Below are 20,810 nucleotides of genomic sequence, written 5' to 3'. Positions count from 1 at the left end.
AAAACTAAGGGCAACCAATACAAGCACAGACAAACACAACACATATGGTATTTACCAACCAACATTCTAAGACTGCAAATCAGTTTAAGTAGGACAGACAAGTAGAAACTTTAATACCAGATACACAGAACACAGAAGAGCGTAAAGAGTAACAGCTGTCATTCGAAATTTGGCGAACACTTTATGGACATGAATCACAGCCAAACAAACATCAATACCAACTTGAAAATTGTCAAAAACAGCAACGGCCTTTCACGAACACTAATAATTGAAGAAAACTGCCAAACACAAAAAGTCATAACAAATTATCTCTGCAACAGAACCCTGTTCTCTGCCCTTAAAGAAACATCAGAAAACAATAACCCCTACTCTCCCTCACACAAAACTACACACACACACACACACACACACACACAAATAAAAAATGACAGATACACCTTCCAGAGAGTAGAAATGTCTGCCCAGATCACATTCGGCTGTTCCACTGCCTATCTTGTTTTTGTAGTTTGTACACAGTGACAGTGAAAGTTACAGCGGGCAGTTTTTCACACTGAAGATAAAAGGGAAACCGAAAAAGTGAAACGTATTGCAAACACCGACACAAAGACATAGTGGTCTACATAGAGTTAGTTAATGTTAGACATAACCATAAGAATCTTGAGTCGTAAAATTTTGAAATCAATAACTTTTCTACATTAAGTTCTATATGGTTGTAGATGAAAAACTGTGAAATTAAAAAAAAATGTAATGCAAAACTAAAAGAGCGAGGAAAACAACAGCATATGCTAACAAATGGTGTATATATGTACAAAACCTTGTTTGACTTTCAAGTTTGTAAATACTTATTTAAAAACTCAAGTTTGTATGCATTCAACAGTAAATAAAAGCTGAAACTCCAGCAAAATGGGTCTGGGTAGTATAAGAAAAGAAGTAATTGTATTCTGCTTAATGTGGACCCCCTCCAGAAACAATTTATTTGTAAGAAAACATGGATGGAAGAACTTCAACCTCAATATAATGATTCAGAAGTTTAAATTAACCAGCAATTCGTGAATTGCGCCAGGGACGGGCTATCGGCCAGTTGCACCATGGTGCATTGTTGAAGTTACCATTGCCATGGCTGAGAAAGCAGTATACAGTGTGTGAGCTTCAGGCAGTGCACAAGCTGTGTCACAACAGCTGACCATTCCATGGTCTATCATTCAAAAAGTTCAAAAAGGTGCTGCGAACAATTGTGAAATAGCAGTCTTATAAATTTCAAAGTGCGTACCAGCTCAGATGGTAGTCACATTGAGCAAAGTTTGTAACTTAGAATCTAAACATGGTATTTAATTAACAGATATTACCATTTTGTGTGGAAATTGATATTTGCATCTTTCAACGGTTTGTCTGTTATTTCTCTTCTGCATCTTCTGGCAAATGTTGCCACAAAATTAACTCGTTTTTCACGGGGGTCCTCTCCAGTTGCAAAAGTTTAATATAGCCAGTATGTTTACCTTACATAATTTCCTGGTCGTATCAGTTCAAGGTCCTTGTTGGAAAATATCATGCTTTCCAGTTTTCATTCACTTTGTGCGCACTGCCACCTAAAACTTAGGTTCAGCAAACACCTGTGTGTTTACATTCTTGTGTTTATGACCATGAGCCACCTACACCTTATCTGCACAACTCATCAAAAGACAAGATTTTACTAATTATAATGATATTACAGTTCATATTGTGTTGTGCTTTTTAGTTAACTGTTAAAGTAGTGGTGTGAGACAAATGTGGATGTTTTCATAGGTTAATTAGTAAGAGAGAAACATGTCAGGACTGTGGGCTCATGGTCAAATGGGGTGAATGTAGAGGGGAAGCCAGTCAAGTACCAGTGAGACTCTTCCATGGAATTGTAGATTATGTATTCGAGACAAGAAACTCGTGGAATGTGTGAGGGAAGATTTGTGCCATTCTGTCAGAATTAGAAATGGCATATTTTGAATTAGGTGTGTTCAAGGGAAAAGAGACAGTAGGAGCTAGGAGAAGGTGGAAAAATAATAGGGAAAGGAAGAAAACCTCATATATCACATCTCGTATTTAGGTTAGCAATTAGTTTGACTTGTTACCTGAAGTAGAAGAGTGTCAACCAGTTTTGAGCACAGTAGAGTGCAGTAGACTCACAGGAATAACTTTAAGGCTGTGTTGGTAGAAAAGTCATGTAGAAGGAAAAGAGTCTTTCAGCAAGGTAGTAATCATATGGCAAGTGTAGACAGAATACTACAGGTAAAACTAAGTGTAGAATGCCAGGACACAACCACAAGGAAACCTAGTGCCAAGCTTAGCCAGGTGATAGGCCTTGGACAGAGATTTTGATGTGGAGATTCAGGTACATACAGTAGGAGTAATGGGAAACAGCCTGTTTAACAGCTTGGAACATGGCATTAAAGGTGACTTAGAGGAAATAGGTGAAACAACAACGCACTCTTGTGGCTGTTAATAAGGAGCTCAACTGATTCCTTTTGATTAAAATTAAGTCATATTTGCATTGTGCTTGGTGCTGCAATTGGGAGAAGATGATACAAAAATCCTGGCCTGCATGTGAGTGGAAGGGAAAAGTAAAGTTATATGACAAAATCCCTTACATTACTGGAGTTTTTGGGTTTGGTATGATAGAACTGAAATAAATTAGAACAGAACAGACTGCAGGCTCATAACAACAGATATTCTGTGCCTCTCTGAATACCGCATAATTGCAAGGGTGGAGAAATTAAATATCAGAGATCAAAGACTGTCTTCATTTTCATGTAGAGTTAGCAGGGGAAAAGGAGGAATTGCAACATATGTAGAAATTGCGCGCAAAGTCAAAAATATTGAAACAAATAGTTTTTGTGTTAATGAGAAACTAGAAGAGTGAGCTTGTGAGTTGTTACTGCAGAATATTTCACTGATAACAGTAATGGTTTACATATCTCCACTTGGAAACTTTCAGCTATTTTTGAGAACTCTAAATGCATTACTGAGCCTGTCAGACAAAAAGAAACAGTAGTTTGTGGGGACATCCATGTAGATTTCTTAAAAAGATATGAACAGAAAAACGAATTAGAATCATTATCTGGCATTTCAACCTAATTTCAGTACTCAGTTTTCTAATTTCTGTAGAGCAAGATAGTAGGGCACTGATTGATAACATTGTGTTTGCACCCCAAGACAACCAGGAAATCGGGTAAAAATTTGGAAATCTTTTAGAATTGTGGGAATTTTTCATTGTTTGTTTTTAGTTAAATTTTTGTAACTTTGCACCAGAATAATATTGCAGCAATAAAACATAAACAATAGACTAACACCAAAGTAAAACTTTAGTTGCAAAGAAAAAACACCATTTGCAACATCAAAACACAATGCACACACAAGCATCTGCCGACAGTAAAACGTATCAAAGACTATGCAGTACTGCTTTTAATGTCTTTCTTGTGGGCCTTGGTTCAGTGAGTGTGATGTCACACCTGTTTACATTTGTCACAGGTTGTGGGAAAATATTGCGAATGGTGGTTTGAGAAGTGTTACTTTCAAAGTAAATTTTCTTTTATGTAAGATGAATTATGTTATGTTTGAGAATGTGTGATGAATTCCTTAACTTGCAGAGTGCTAGACTCTCATGCAAAAACTTAACACTGATAATGAGCCACTTAGAAAAATTTTGAAGCCAGAAGACAAGCCATTTATGCCATTATTTAAAATTTTACTGCCACATTTGAGCTTTATGTCCTACAGGGTAATACACACTAAAAAGTTCAAGGTTAGTTTTGTATATTTATTTTAGTTCTTTCATCCTATACCACCTCTTTCACTGAAATTAATAGAATTATAAATATTATAAAAAGCAAAAGCTCATGTGGTGCTGAGGGAATTTCAAAAATAATTCTGAAAAGTTGCTTCAACTTGATAAACAGTGTCTTGAGTAATATATGTAAGGCATTACTGACATGGAGAACTCTTCTAGACTAGTTAAAATTTGTAACTGTTAAGATGACAAGAAAGATTTAAAAAATTATCAAAATGATTAATGGAAAATCTCATATAAGATGTGAAACAAATACTAACAAAGAGATAGAGGGGCTGGCCAGTACTTACCTCAGCTCAGTACAGCCGATAGATACACATAAAACAGAACTGAAAATTTACATTCCTAGCTTTCGGAACTTTGTTCCTTCATCAGGGAGGAGAGAGGGGAAAAAAGGGAAGAAGGGAAAGTGGATTCAGTTACTCACAACCCAGGTTATGAAGCAACAGGGAAAGGTAAACAGGGAGGGTAGCAAGGATGGAGGCATGGTTGTCAGAGGTAAGCCAAAGATATTCTACTGTAGGTACTGTGCCAGCTTCAAACCAAAGAGGATGCATACAGAAGTAAAGAGGTATATAGTATAAAGATAAACACAACTGTGTAGGATGAAAAGATGCATGAATGGCTAAAGAGGAAAGGGAAAGAGGAGAAGACTGAAGAGTGAATGGGAGTGAGGTTGTTTAACGTAGGTTCAGTCCAGGGGGATGGCGGGATGAAAGGATGTGTTGGAGTGCAAGTTCCCATCTCCGCAGTTCAGAGGGACTGGTGTTGGGTGGGAGAAGCCAAATGGCACATACGGTGTAGCAGGTTCCTAGGTCCCTAGAATTGTGCTGGAGGGCATGCTCCGCTACTGGGTATTGCGCATCTCCTAGGCGGACAGTTTGTCTGTGTCCGTTCATGCGCTCAGCCAGTTTAGTTGTTGTCATGCCGATGTAAAAGGCTGTGCAGTGCAGGCGTGTCAGTTGATAAATGACATGCGTAGTTTCACACGTAGCCCTGCCTTGAATTGTGTATGTTTTACCAGTAGCGGGGCTGGAGTAGGTGGTTGTGGGGGGATGCATGGGGCAGGTTTTGCAGCGGGGTCAGTTACAGGGGTAGGAACCGCTGGGTAGAGAAGGTAGTCTGGGAATATTGTAGGGTTTAACAAGGATGTTACGGAGGTTAGGGGGGGGGGGGGCGACGAAACGCAACTCTGGGTGGTGTGGGGAGAATTTTGTCAAGGGATGATCTCATTTCAGGGGTTGACTTGAGAAAGTCATATCCCTGGCGGAGTAATTTGTTGATGTTTTCGAGGCCAGGATAATATTGGGTGACAAGGGGGATACTTCTGTGTGGTCTGGGGGTAGGAACATTGTTGTTGGACGGGGAGGAATGTATTGCTCGGGAAATCTGTTTGTGGACAAGGTCTGCAGGATAGTTGCGGGAGAGGAGAGCACTGGTCAGGTTATTGGTTTAATTGTTGAGGGATTCGTCACTGGAGCAGATACGTTTGCCACGAATACCTAGGCTGTAGGGAAGGGAGCGTTTGATGTGGAAAGGATGGCAGCTATCAAAGTGAAGGTACTGTTGTTTGTTTGTGGGTTTGATATGGACAGAGGTGTGGATGTGAGCTTCAACAAGATGAAGGTCAACATCCAGGAAGGTGGCTTGGGTTTTGGAGAAGGACCAAGTGAAATTCAGATTCGAAAAGGAGTTGAGGTTATGGAGGAAATTAAGGAGTGTTTCTTCACCATGAGTCCAGACCACAAAGATGTCATCTATAAACCTATACCAGGCCAGGGGAAGCAGCTGTTGGGTCTTCAGGAAAGCCTCCTCCATGTGGCCCATGAAGAGGTTGGCATAGGAGGGGGCCATCCTGGTTCCCATGGCCGTTCCCCTGATTTGTTTGTAGGTCTGGCCTTCAAAAGTGAAGTAATTACTTCCCTTTTGAAGGCCAGACCTACAAACAAATCACATCTTATATGAGATTTTCCATTAATCATTTTGATAATTTTTTAAATCTTTCTTGTCATCTTAACAGTTACAAATTTTAACTAGTCTAGAAGAGTTCTCCATGTCAGTAATGCCTTACATATATTACTCAAGACACTGTTTATCAAGTTGAAGCAACTTTTCAGAATTATTTTTGAAATTCCCTCAGCACCACATGAGCTTTTGCTTTTTATAATATTTATAATTCTATTAATTTCAGTGAAAGAGGTGGTATAGGATGAAAGAACTAAAATAAATATACAAAACTAACCTTGAACTTTTTAGTGTGTATTACCCTGTAGGACATAAAGCTCAAATGTGGCAGTAAAATTTTAAATAATGGCATAAATGGCTGGTCTTCTGGCTTCAAAATTTTTCTAAGTGGCTCATCATCAGTGTTAAGTTTTTGCATGAGAGTCTAGCACTCTGCAAGTTAAGGAATTCATCACACATTCTCAAACATAACATAATTCATCTTACATAAAAGAAAATTTACTTTGAAAGTAACACTTCTCAAACCACCATTCGCAATATTTTCCCACAACCTGTGACAAATGTAAACAAGTGTGACATCACACTCACTGAACCAAGGCCCACAAGAAAGACATTAAAAGCAGTACTGCATAGTCTTTGATACGTTTTACTGTCGGCAGATGCTTGTGTGTGCATTGTGTTTAGATGTTGCAAATGGTGTGTTTTCTTTGCAACTAAAGTTTTATTTTGGTGTTAGTCTATTGTTTATGTTTTATTGCTTCAATACATTCCTCTCCGTCCAACAACAATGTTCCTACCCCCAGACCACACAGAAGCATCCCCCTTGTGACCCAATATTATCCTGGCCTCGAAGACATCAACAAATTACTCCGCCAGGGATATGACTTTCTCAAGTCAACCCCTGAAATGAGATCATCCCTTGACAAAATTCTCCCCACACCACCCAGAGTTGCGTTTCGTCGCCCCCCCCCCCCCCCTAACCTCCGTAACATCCTTGTTAAACCCTACAATATTCCCAGACTACCTTCTCTACCCAGCGGTTCCTACCCCTGTAACCGACCCTGCTGCAAAACCTGCCCCATGCATCCCCCCACAACCACCTACTCCAGCCCCGCTACTGGTAAAACATACACAATTCAAGGCAGGGCTACGTGTGAAACTACACATGTCATTTATCAACTGACATGCCTGCACTGCACAGCCTTTTACATCGGCATGACAACAACTAAACTGGCTGAGCGCATGAACGGACACAGACAAACTGTCCGCCTAGGAGATGCGCAATACCCAGTAGCGGAGCATGCCCTCCAGCATAATTCTAGGGACCTAGGAACCTGCTACACCGTATGTGCCATTTGGCTTCTCCCACCCCACACCAGTCCCTCTGAACTGCGGAGATGGGAACTTGCACTCCAACACATCCTTTCATCCCGCCATCCCCCTGGACTGAACCTACGTTAAACAACCTCACTCCCATTCACTCTTCAGTCTTCTCCTCTTTCCCTTTCCTCTTTAGCCATTCATGCATCTTTTCATCCTACATAGTTGTGTTTATCTTTATACTATATACCTCTTTACTTCTGTATTCATCCTCTTTTGTTTGAAGCTGGCACAGTACCTACAGTAGAATATCTTTGGCTTCCCTCTGACAACCATGCCTCCATCCTTGCTACACTCCCTGTTTACCTTTCCCTGTTGCTTCATAACCTGGGTTGTGAGTAACTGAATCCACTTTCCCTTCTTCCCTTTTTTCCCCTCTCTCCTCCCTGATGAAGGAACAAAGTTCCGAAAGCTAGGAATGTAAATTTTCAGTTCTGTTTTATGTGTATCTATCGGCTGTACTGAGCTGAGGTAAGTACTGGCCAGCCCCTCTAATTCACTCATAGAATTGTACAGCCCTAACTAATAAAACATCAGCAGTTTGTATTTTTGTGATGTTTCCAAGGTGTTTGATTGTGTAGAACATGTCATTCCCTTATAAAAACTCAACTTTTTTGGATGTGATGGCTTTACATGCAGGCGGTAGGAATCATACTTGAAAAAACAGAATGCAAAATGTTGGGCTGATGGATTGAAATAATGTTGAAAGGATAGAAAATTTTAGTTACTGGAGAGAAATTATAAAGTGGGGCCCACAAGGTTTAGTTTTTGGCCCACTCCTATACCTCGTATAGTGACGGAAAAAAATCGCAACACCAAAAAACAATTGGTGTAGAGTAATGAAATTTCAGCAATACATTTGTCTAGGTAACAAATTGAGTTGTCATGCAAGATCACAATAAGTGCAAGATAGCTGTTGCAAATGTTATATGCTGGTACGTTAATAATCGGTATAACTGCCAGAATGATGAATGAAAGCATGCAAACTTGCATGCATTTTGTTGTACAGGTGCCAAATATCAGTTTGTGGGATGGAGTTCCATTTATTTCTGTTGCAGTTAGTCAATCAATACAGGGACATTTAATGCTCTTTGTGGATTGTGCTGGAGTTGTCGTCCGATGATGTCCACTATGTAATCAACTGGAGAGATGCAAATGTAGGCTTCTGTGGCCATTGTCACAGTCAATAAAATTCTTCTGGGTTTGATGCCGCATTGTCAGCTATAAAATTCCGACATTTTGGCGACTGTTGCAAGGCACCTTCTTCAGCAATTAGCTTAGATTAGATTAGATTAGATTTACTTTCATTCCAATTGATCCGTAGTGAGGAGGTCCTCCAGGATGTGGAACATGTCAGAAAAACAACAATACATGACAAATATTTAAACTAAAACAAATAAGCTAATGTACCATTCCACAGGTCCCAAGTGGAATGATCGTCATTTTTTAATGAACACTAAGAGTCATTTTACAAATACTATTGCACTGAATTTAAAATAAAAAAGTTTTATATTTATTTATAAGGTAAGAAACATGTAATACAACTACTGTAATACTTATTTACAATGAACACAATACTGCACTGAAATGGTGCAGAAGTTAGATTATACTTACACACACACACACACACACACACACACAAATTTTCAGTGAACACATTACTGCACTGAAATTGTGCAGAAGTTATGTTGTACTTATATACAAATCAGTTGGTTTTCCTCAGAAATTCATCAATGGAGTAGAAGGAGTTGGCCACCAATAAATCCTTTAGGCTTCTCTTAAACTGAATTTCATTGGTTGTTAAGCTTTTTATGGCTGCTGGCAAGTTATTGAAAATGTGTGTTCCTGAATAATGCACACCTTTTTGTACAAGACTAAGTGACTTTAAATCCTTGTGAAGATTATTCTTATTTCTAGTATTGATTCCATGAATTGAGCTGTTGGTTTGAAAAAGTGATATATTTTTAATGACAAATTTCATTAAGGAATAAATATATTGGGAAGCTGTAGTTAGTATCCCTAGTTCCCTAAACAGGCTTCTGCAGGATGTTCTTGAGTTCACACCACATATAATTCTTACTGCACGTTTTTGTGCCCGGAAAACTTTAGCTTGGCTTGATGAATTACCCCAGAAAATAATCCCATATGACATTATGGAATGAAAGTAAGCATAGTATGCCAGCTTTTTCATTTTTTTATCCCCTATGTCTGACAAAATTCGCATTGCAAACAGAGATTTGTTAAGACGCTTCAGCAGTTCTGTGGTGTGCTCCTCCCAGTTGAATTTATTATCAAGCTGTAATCCCAAGAATTTAACACCGTCCACTTCTTCTATCTTCTTGTCATCATATGTTAGACATATACTCTTGGGACACCCCTTACAAGTTCTGAACTGCATGTAGTGTGTTTTTTCAAAGTTTAGTGACAAAGAATTGGCTAGGAACCAGTGATTAATGTCTACAAATATTTTATTGGCTGATCTTTCTAAGACTACACTTGATTTGCTATTTATTGCAATGTTTGTATCATCAGCAAACAAAACAAACTTGGCATCTGGTAATGTTACTGATGAAAGGTCATTGATATACACAAGAAAAAGTAAGGGCCCCAAAATGGAACCTTGTGGGACCCCACATGTAATTAGTTCCCAGTTGGATGATGCCTGATAGCTTGATACATGTCTCTTTCCTAATAACACCCTTTGTTTCCTGCCAGAGATATAAGATTTGAACCATTTTGCAGCATTTCCTGTTACACTATAATATTCTAGTTTACTTAAAAGGATATTGTGATTTACACAGTCAAATGCCTTTGACAGATCACAAAATATACCAGTTGCCTGCAATTTTTTGTCTAATGAATTAAGTACATTTTCACTGTAAGTGTAGATAGCCTTCTCAATATCAGAACCTTTTAGAAATCCAAACTGTGACTTTGACAGTATGTTATTTGAGATAAGATGGTTATAAAGACGACTGTACATTACTTTTTCGAAAATTTTTGAGAATGCTGGCAACAGTGAAATTGGACGGGAATTTGATGCTATTTCTTTATCTCCCTTCTTAAACAGTGGCTTAACTTCAGCATATTTCAGCCATTCGGGAAATATTCCACTGATAAACGACTGGTTACACAGATAGCTTAATATGTTACTTAGCTCAGAATCACATTCTTTAATTAACTTTGTTGATATTTCATCATACCCACTAGATGTTTTTGATTTTAAAGATTTTATGATGGACATTATTTCTGTTGGGGTAGTGAGGGTCAAATTCATATTATGGAAGTTACTTGAAATGTCTGGTCTAAGGTAATCCATAGCAGCATCTACCGAACCTGACAACCCCATCTTTTCAGTAACAGTTATAAAATGTTTGTTAAAAAGTTCTGCAACACTATACACATCTGTCACCAATGCATCATTTACTCTTAATGCTATTTGTTCCTCTTCATGTCTGGTTCTACCGGTCTCCTCCTTCACTATATCCCATATTGTCTTTATTTTGTTATCTGATATGACTATCTTTTCCTTGTAATATATTTGCTTTGACATCCGTATTACAGTCTTTAATATTTTGCAGTATTTCTTATAATGTGCTATAGCATCAACATTGGAAATGTTTCGGATTGACAGATACAGTTTTCTTTTTGTTTTACAAGATACCCCTATTCCTCGAGTAATCCATGGCTTCTTTGTAGACTTTGCTCTAACCTTGGTAAGTTTTGGGGGAAAGCAGTGTTCAAATAAGGTAAGCACTTTATTAGCAAAAATGTTATATTTTTCATTCATGCCATGAGCACTGTAAACATCAGTCCAGTGAATGTCTCTGAGGAGTGTCCTAAAATAATCAATTTTTGGCTTACTGATTACCCTCTTGAGCTCAGATTTAACAGATTTTATATCCTGTTCAGTATTAACATTTAACAGAAGGAACTGCATGTCATGGTCTGAGAGGCCATTGACTATTGGTTTTGTAATATAATTTTGTTCATTTGACTTTTCTATAAAGATATTATCAATGGCTGTTTGTGAGCAAGTGGTTATCCTAGTGGGGAACTTTACTGTGGGAATTAAGTTGAATGATAGTGTTACTAACTCAAATAGGTTCTTATTGGGAGAGTCTTTAAGGAAATCTACATTGAAATCACCAGCAACCACTATTTCTTTGTTTTTGGTTGTTAAATGGGCCAGTACAGCTTCAAGGTGGTTTACAAACAGATTAAAGTTACCTGCAGGTGCTCGATATACACTTAATATTATGAAAGATTTTTTGTGAAAATCTAATTCTGTTGCACATGCTTCCATATGCTGTTCTAGGCAAAATTTATGAATGTCTATGTTCTTAAATTTATGACAGTTCCTGATGAATGTGGCAACTCCTCCTTTCTCCATTTCTGATCTACAATAGTGAGATGCTAACCTAAACCCTGTAACACTTAAAAGTTCTATACCAGTGGTCACATGATGTTCAGAGAGGCAGATTATGTCAGCTGGGTTTGAAGACTCTAATTCATCTATGCAGATAGTTAATTCATTAATTTTATTTCTCAGTCCTCGAATATTTTGATGCAATAAAGATAGCTGACATTTCACATTGACTGACTTAAGATTGGATGGAGTTAAAATATCTGCTGACAGTTGAAAATTCTTAACCAATGGCTGTTTATGTTGATGTAATAAGCTGGAATTATGTTTTTTGATTTCTTTCTCAAACTGAAGGTTTGTCTCAGTTCTAACCTCTCTTAAAATTTGTTTTCTTTCTGTCCTCCCTACCCTAAAAAAGGGTCTTTTCTGAATCCTATAACCACTGGTATTTTACCACTCATGACAGTGCCTCCCCCCTTTAACTTTCCTGCTATTTCCCCAGCCAATTTACCCTTCCCCTTCCTGTTGAGGTGAAGGCCATGCCTAGTATAATCCCACCTACTGACAGAATCAACATGAACCACACCAATGTGTGACCCCGCACCCGACATGAGCAGCCGTTCCAGCTCCAAATTAACTCTCTTGACAGAAGAGTTCAAATGAGGTCGGTCATGGCGCCCAAGAACAGATACAAACTCAACACTGGTATGCCTCGATGCTGATGCAATCTTCGCCAGGTCACACTCTATGCTGTACCCAGGATCTCTGTCAATACTGTTACCTGCCCCACCCACTATAACCACGGTGTCTTCCTTAGTGAAATCTTTGCAAAGTGATCCTAAATCCTCTGTCACCTGCTCCAGACCAGCACTAGGTTTAAAAAAATTGGTGACCTGGTATTCTGATCCTAGTTCATCCTGCAAGAGTTGGCCAACACCTCTTCCATGGGAACTACCTAACAACAACACTTTCTTTCTCTTTACTGATTTCCCTACATTCTTACTTTTCAATTTGCTGCTGAAAGTTTGTTGTGCCCTGTCTACACCTGTAACTGCTTGAGGCTCACCAGCTTCTAACTGAAGCAACAGGTCAAATCTATTTTCCACATTCACCATAAAGCTGTCAGACAAAGTTCTAGGCCTGTTCCTCCTGTTGCCTGTTGCCACTTCCCACCTCTCTTTACCCTTCTCCCTCCTTAACCTGTCAAGATCTCCCCTGGCCTTGTCTAACTCAGCCTGAAGGGCAGCAACACACCCTGAGGAAGGCGCCTTGCAACAGTCACCAAAACATCGGAATTTTATATTTGACAATGCTGCCTCAAACCCAGAAGAATTTTATTGACAATTGGAGAGAGATCTGGTGATCAAGCAGGCCAAGGCAACATGTGGATACTCTGTAGAGCATGGTGGGTTACAACGGTGCTATGTGAGCTAGCACTGTGCTGTTGGAAAACACATCCTGGAATGCTGTTCATGAACGCTGCACAGCAGGTTGAATCACCTGATTGACATACAAATTTGGGGTCAGGGTGCATGGGTAGAGGCACTAGTTTTTCACAAAGTGCGAAATTGCGAAATTTTCATGACATTTTACTCATTTTGCTGAAAATGCGAAACTATGCACTTTTAAGCCAAATTGCGAAATAATTGACGAAACTTTGCAAAATCTCGTCATTTGAACTTAACTGCGGAAATTCGATTGGAGTTATGGTAATACATTCTGGATATCGATTGTACACCATTTCTATATATATAATATATCAAGTATTCCAAAGGCATTCTGCAGTGTTCTGGTGGTGTATTCAGTATTGCGTGTTGGAAATCTTTGTGGATCGCCGGTGCATTGAGTGTGGTATTTTGTGTTTTGTTTTCGTGCTACAGATAATTAATATGGTAGTGACAGTTTTTGACCGAGAAAAGGAATTTTCGACAGAAGGATTTTATGTTTATGACAAAAGTAGGATGATACTTGTGTGCAAATACTGCAATGTGCATATTGAGTGGCAGAGGAAGGACACGTGCCTGAAACACATTAATAACAGTTCTTACCATAAGAAGAACAAGGAGAAGGCGCTAACAACTACTGGTATAAAAAGAGAAGCTACGCTCACGGAAGTCACCGCAGCGACAAAACAAGTGAAAAATGATAAAAAATGATTCATTTTATCGACTACTCGAGCTTTCATTGAGGCTAACATTCCGATGGAAAAAGTTGATCGTCCGAAGCTGAGAGAATGGATGAACAAATCCATACCAGGTTTGTGTAATAATTAATTTACCGTATGCTAATCTCAGCAAAGATTAGGTAATCTCGATAGCCAGTAATTTTTGTTGGTCAGAATAGGCCTATATTAAAAATAATTTTTCCTTGAGCACTCTCTTAAGAAAGTCTTATAATTGGGTAATGTGGTAATTTAATTCAATACATAGTAATCTAATAGCAGTTCTATTGACATTTTTAAGGTGCTGGAGACTTACCCTCAGCTGGAAGACTACGGGAAGGTTACATACCTCGAATCATCAAAGAAGAGGAGGAAAGATTAAAAGGAGCCGTGAAAGACGAAAGAGTTTAAATTCTTTGTGATGAACCGACAGACAGAAAAGGGCAGTGTGTGTTCGTGGTTCTGATAAAAGTACTTAGTTGTGGCGATGGTGTAGTTCAGAAATTATTTGTCGGGGGAGTGAAAGTTATTGAAAATGCAAATACTACAGAATGTGCACAAGCAATTATGAGTGTAATACAGAAACTTGAAATTCAGTACATAAATGTAGTTTCTATAACTTCAGATTCAGCACGTTATATGGGCAAGTCTATAAAAGCAGTTAGGGTTTTAGTTTCAGAAGGGTTAGTACACACACAATGCTGGGCTCATAAATTAAATTTGGTTGGCAATGTGTGGGCTGTGGAACTTTGTGATTTGAACCATTGTGTTTTGCAGACAAAACACATCTTCCTTAATACCCAAAAGAGAAAGTATGCATACATTCAGTTCTTAGCTCAGAAATATGTAGGTGTACACACAAAAGCTAAACTTTTCCCTATTCCTGTCATCACCAGGTGGAACTCTTGGTTTGAAAGTGTCGAGTACTTTGGAGAATATCCCTGTGATATAGTAGAATTTGTTGAAACTGTTGAAGATGAGAGTGTAGCTGTCAATTATTTTAAAGCTTTGACTTCTGCTGAAGCAAAAAAAAATCAATGCCTAGCAATTTTTCTTGTTGAGCACTGCTCAAAATGTTGCAATTTGCTGCTGATATTAGAGGGCTCCAAGATGCCGTTCATTCATCTTCTGCAGTCTAAGCTTGATGACCTTGCAAAGAGCTTTAAGTTACTAGAGGATGCTTTTTTATTCCGAGACAACCTCGGAAAAACTTCTTAAACTGCCAGAGCATATGCAATTACAGTTAACATCACCCTTCCAGTCTGTATGTAGAGCAAGTCTTACAAAACTGAACCACTTGATGAAGTGTGATACAGGAAAAATTATCATTTCTTCTACAGGTAAATTGTTTGATCTGAGAAACATAATAAAAGGCAATTTAGACAGTGCTGAAATCTCTCAGCTGATAAAGAAAATTCCCATTCTACAAGAACTTCCAACGTCAGAATTTCTTGTACCATACACATTGTTTAGGGGTTTAGTAGCCAGTTCTTGTCGAGAAGGTAAAGATGTTGATGTGATTGGTATTCTTCTTTCCCTGAAAGCAGAGTACGGACTTTTTGTGGAAGCTGCAGTGAAGGCTTTGTAGATCCCAGTCAGTAATGTTGATAGTGAGAGATCATTTTCTAGATATTGCAATATAATGTCTGACAGGAGAACAGCTCTGACTCCCGGTAATATGGAAGTCATGGTATCCTTGTCTTTCTCAGACTGACTTGAGTGTTGTGTACGTACACTAGGACAGGATAAATGTTTTCCAAACTTTCATGATTTGGTATTTGTGTTTTAATAAGATTTATAATTTTTATGCTTTTTCAATTTATGTAAAATAAAAGATTTTTCACTGCAAATGTGCCATAAATGTATTTCCTGTACCTTTTACTGCTGAAAAGTGGAAATAAAATTTGCGAAATTTTTGACAAAATGGAAAAAAACTAGCGAAAAAATACCGAAATAACTTTTTAAAAATGATGAAATCGGGCAAAAATTTTCACCACAAACAGATGCCTCTATGCATGGGTTAACCACGAGAGTGCTCCTGCTGTCATACAAAACTGCATCCCGGATCAAAAGTCCAAATGTAGCCCCAGTAAGGTTGGTTTTGGGCTCGCAACTGGCCTCCCCCTAACAAAAACGTAGACATTACTGGCACCAAGGCTTTCATTAGAAAATATGACCGACCTCCAACCTGCCCTGCAGGGAGCTGTTGCTTGTCACCACTGATGTCATAAATGGCGGTGGTTGGGGTCAGTGGAATGGACACTATGGGACTCTGGCTCGGAGCTTTCCTTGAAGTAGCCAATTTGTAACAGTTCACTTTTTCACTGTGGTGCCAACTGCTGCTCAAATTACTGCTGCAGATGCAGTACGATGTACCAGAGCCATGTACCAAACACTGTGGCCTTCCCTCTCGGTACTGCCATGTGTGTGTCTGGAGCCCGGTTTTCTTGAGACCATACATTCTTGTGACAACCATCGCAGGAGTCATGTACAGTGGCTACATTTCTCTCAAGACTTTCTGCAGTATCACAGAAGGAACATCCAGCTTCTCATAGCCCTAGTAAACATCTTGTTCAAACTCAATGAGTTGTTGATAATAACATCTTCGTCACCTTAGTGCATTCTTGACTATTATCAGCTCACCATGCCCAGTCTCAGAGGTAACTAACACGCAAGCATGCTGTTATAGCATGTATTTGAAGCAGAATTGATTTGCATCCTGCCATTGACACTCTTATGCGATTGGCGCACAGTTTGAATAGACATCATCTTTCAGATGTTGCAATATGCCGACCTACTTTTGTTTCTTGCACAATTCCTTTGTGATGCTGAGACTTTTTTTTCTGTCAGTGTGTAGGTGAATGACCTTCCACCTAACATTCAACAAGCAGAATTTATACTTTTTGTAGATGATACTAGTGTTACAACTCCCACAAATGTTGTTTTCCAAAGAATTATTAGAATTATTAAATGGTTCTCAGAAAATGGACACTTTAAAATTTGAAAAAATCTCTGTATTTAACTCCGTAAAACTAATTATGTTATACCAACAATTGATGTCACTCATGAGTAGTAATCAGTTAATAGGGTCAAATGTTCCAAATTTTTGAGTGTACATATTTATGAAACTTCGAACTGGAAAAAGCATGTTACTGAGCTTCATGAACAATTAAATTCAGCTGCTTTTGCTCTCTAGCTACTTGGAAACAAACGAATTAACATCCTAACATATTTTGCCTATTTTCACACAGTAATGTTTTATGAAATAATCTTCTATGGTGACTCACCCATTAGAAAGTATTGATTGCACAAAAACAAGCAGTAAGAATAATATGTGGTCACCCACTTCAAGGAACTATGCATTTTAACTGCTCAGTCACAGTACATATAGTTGCCCTGAATGAAATTTGTCATAAAAATTGATAAGAATTTGAGAGGAACTGAGAGGTCCATACCTACAACACTGGAGGAAAAAAGACTTATTATTCATTATTAAAGGTACCAGTAACTCAGAGGGAGTTTAAAATCCACCGACAAAAATATTTGATCATTCGCATTGTAACATAAAATGCCTGAGAAGATAACAAAGCAAATTTTAATTTTAACTTAAAATCATCTCTCCCTTGCAACTTTTTCTGTATCTAAATCTATTTAAAACTAGTAGCCTGTAAAAAAATTAATGAACTTGTTTTAAGTGTAACTGCATGAGTAGGACAAAAATAATGTGTTAATTAATGTTTACACAAATTGGGTATACATATCCTGTAAACTGAATTGCTCCACATATCAATAAAAGAATTGTTCTAATGATCTTTGCAATATGTAACTAATGAACTTAAATTTAACAGTGTTCCTACATTGAATACATTGTTGATACTGAATGTAAAATGAAATAATTCTTCTCCTTCTAGCTAATGTGTATATAACCAACAACTTTTGTTGTAAGAACATTCTTAGTCACATAAAACCACACTGATAAGCATTGTCTGTTTTTTACTTTTTTTAGATAGACATTAGATGACATTAAAATGTGTGCAATGTGATGTTTTCCCAGCATATTTCTTATTTGTAGAATTCTTGAGTGTCCACCTGGACCAAATTGGAAGTTCTCCATGATGTTTCTGCAGACATTCTATGTTAAAGTGTTTCCAGATGATAGTGCTCTGCTCAGGTTGACGTCTTATATATGTTGACTGTTACCCTGGCACCAGTCATGCATTGCCGTCTGCACAGCCACTTGTGCTGGGGATGGCGACTGCAGGCTGCAAACTGTTGCCCCCAATCTCCATGCCATTTGGTTTATTAGAGCATCTTGGGCCTTAATTACAATGGTACCTTCAGTTATGCAGTCCGAGAAAGAGAAAGATCATCTAAATATGTCCATTATGTTTATAATCTCTTGTAAGGCCAGTTTTTATACTTATACTATGGTCAGCCATGGCTAATTTGGTGCTCTGGAAATTTGGTAGAAGCTAGTTTGTGGAAGCCTTTAGGAACCTTAGCTGAACCTAGTCATGCCAAGGTCTTTAGGAGATGGGTAGGCAGGGAAATTCACACTTGACATTTCATTGGTCCAAGATTCTAACTTTTCTAAAGATATTGCCAATATATGAGACGCATACTTGTTCAACATTTCAAAGGCAGACAGAGTGGCCATCTGCGAGTTACCTGATGACCCAGATTCATTTGTCCTGCCCTCTAACAAAGGGGTACTCCTGCTCTTAAAATGTAGCCAGAAAATATACTAACTTCTTGATGATGCTGCTTACAGGAAAATAGGAGGAGATCTGGCAAGTCACCTCGAGAGAAAAACCACCGAACTTCTTCATAATACCTTTGATGTGAAAACTGTCAAGAAGTTTGACCATGAGCTTTTTCTCTGCCATGACTGTATGGGTGGCCAAAGGTCCAGAATGAGGGTATCCTGCTGTGGCCTGTAGTCAGCAATATAGAAGCAACAACATACAACTTGGCCAAACAGCTGGCTGTTCTATTGAGTCTGCCTTCATTGCATCCATGTTTCCATTCATTTTGCACTTCTACAGAAATTTTGTGTCAAAGATAGTGATGTACTGATGAGGTTTGACACAGTGTCCCTCTTCACGAGGGAACCACTAAAGAAATCTGAAACTGATAAGCAGGAAATTTGACACCAACCTGATGCACCTTTCTGAGTTTGTGCTCGCCTCAACTTACTGTCTGTCTGGTGGAAATTATAATGAACATGATGACACTATGGCCATAGTATGTCCTCTATCACTGGTTGTAGCAAATGTATTCAAGAAAGATCTTGAGGAAAAGGTCCTGGATCAAGTGCAGCTAAAGCCAACCTGTTTCTGCCATTATGTGGATGACATGATCACTGTCTGCCCAACATGGAGAAGACAGCTTAGGTCAATTTCTCCATCATCTCAACTCACACAACACTGTGTGCAGAACAGGATGATGTCCTCCCATTTCTTGATATCATGGTGAAAGAAACTATGTGGAAAATGCCTGATCTGTGCCTTTAGTAGCTCCCACTGCTACCGCCGTGAACCTGTTATAGTATGTTCGAGTGTGATCCATCTGTGACCAACAAAGCTCTCCAAGTGAGCTGAAGTACCTGGCAAACATTTTCGAAGGGAGTGGTTACAGAAACGAGCAGTTAAGGCGTGCATTTAGAAAGGTTGTATGTGGAAAACAGTAGGAAGGAAAAGAAAGTAGTTTACAAATCAATAGAACCCCCTGCCCAGACCTGCAGCTCTTTTATGGGTGCATGTATTGCGAGCACAGGGCCCAAGCTATTGCTGTCTATCTTTTCTCCCAGGCTGCATTCCCTTCCCCATACCCACTCTTTCACAGCCTGGCTCCTCCCCCTCATGCCCGCTCCCTCTTTCTCTTTCAATTTTTCCCTTTCTGATGACTTGGTTATACCATTCATTCTGCTATTCCCTTTCACTCTTGTGTCTTGTGTTTCCACTTTCCCTTATTCGACTTTCCTGTTCCTCCTTGAGGTTTGATCTCACTTTCTGAATTGTTTCTGTAATGTGAGCCATTTGGGGAAGAACCTGGTCCTTAGTGTTTCCAGTGGGAGTTCCCCTCCCCCCCCATCCTTCCACCCTTCCTTCCCTGCCATAGCCCCCCTCCATTTCCTAGGTCACAAGCATGTGTAGCCAGCCTGTGGGTGGGGTTTCTATGTACCCATCTGGTTGAGACCCCTGACAACACAAGGATCACACTTCTGGTATCTGAGCTGTCACCACCTCGTGTATGCCTAGAAGTGGCTGCTTATCTTTTTTGTGGCATCGGAGATCCTGGCAATGACTGCTGTGCCAAGTGGCCCTTGCTGTGGCTGGATGGGTCCCATGGGGTGAGCCTCTCATTGGAGTGAGTGGTACAAGGGCAGACACTCTGTACTTGCAATATGCTAAGCTCCATACATCTGGCCACTCTTACATAAGTATCTCTTCAGACAGGAATGGTTCTCTCTCTGCTCCTACTTTTGCTTTCTCAACCATCCTTGGCTACCTCCTCGGGGGAAGACCATGCCCACCTGATTGTAGGAAACCTTTCCCTGTTACTTGGTTTGTTCCAGGACAGATTGAGAGACTAGATAGATAATGGAGAATTTTGCCACTGCCAGATTGCTCTTTACTCTTTTAGAACGTATTGAAAATAAGTTTGTAGAAGTTGACTCGGTAAGATGTGATTTGGTTGTTGATACAAGCAGTTTCATCCTGGCTTGTGAGGGGAATGCCCTGCCGGAAAAAGTCAGAGTTATGGTGCACCATTGCAATGTGCAGCCCTATATCCCGCATTCCATGCACTGTTTATGGTATCTGTTTTGGTCACATGTCTTTGTAGTGTGAGGCAAACTGTATTCATAGAAACTGTGGCCAGACGCCCTCTCCATGTGGCGAGTCCTTGCACCCCACTGCTCAAGTGCGTGAACTGTTCTGGCCCACATTCTCTTGGCTTGCCAGATTGTCTGATCTATAAACAGGGAAGGCAGATTCAGGAATTAAAAACTCTCGACCATATATCCTTCTCGGAAGCACAACAAAAATTCGACCATCTCCAACCAGTATCTTAAATGTCTGCCTTTGCTTCTGTGCATCCTTTCCTGCTTACTTCCATCC

At 39.2% G+C, this 20,810-nt stretch overlaps 1 protein-coding gene across 9 annotated transcripts in view; it reads left to right on the top strand.

Annotated features, from left to right (window-relative positions):
* The window catches only part of LOC124553730 (zinc finger protein 555-like), a 137,782-nt gene that overhangs the window by 83,528 nt on the left and 33,444 nt on the right, over positions 1 to 20,810 (top strand). Inside the window, exon 6 of one of the 9 annotated variants that reach the window (XM_047127658.1) lies at positions 13,991 to 15,523. The exons of the other annotated variants lie outside the window; for them this stretch is intronic. Within the exon in view, the coding sequence (XP_046983614.1) occupies positions 13,991 to 14,071 (81 nt within the window). The 3' untranslated portion in view covers positions 14,072 to 15,523. Of the gene's footprint in view, positions 1 to 13,990; positions 15,524 to 20,810 lie in introns of those variants that run through there. 9 annotated transcript variants of the gene reach the window in all.

This window comes from Schistocerca americana, chromosome 11, assembly GCF_021461395.2.
Source record: "Schistocerca americana isolate TAMUIC-IGC-003095 chromosome 11, iqSchAmer2.1, whole genome shotgun sequence".
In the NCBI taxonomy this organism is placed as follows: Eukaryota; Metazoa; Arthropoda; class Insecta; order Orthoptera; family Acrididae; genus Schistocerca; species Schistocerca americana.
Note: the sequence above shows the minus strand (reverse complement) of the source record. Positions and strands in the feature narration are given on the sequence as shown.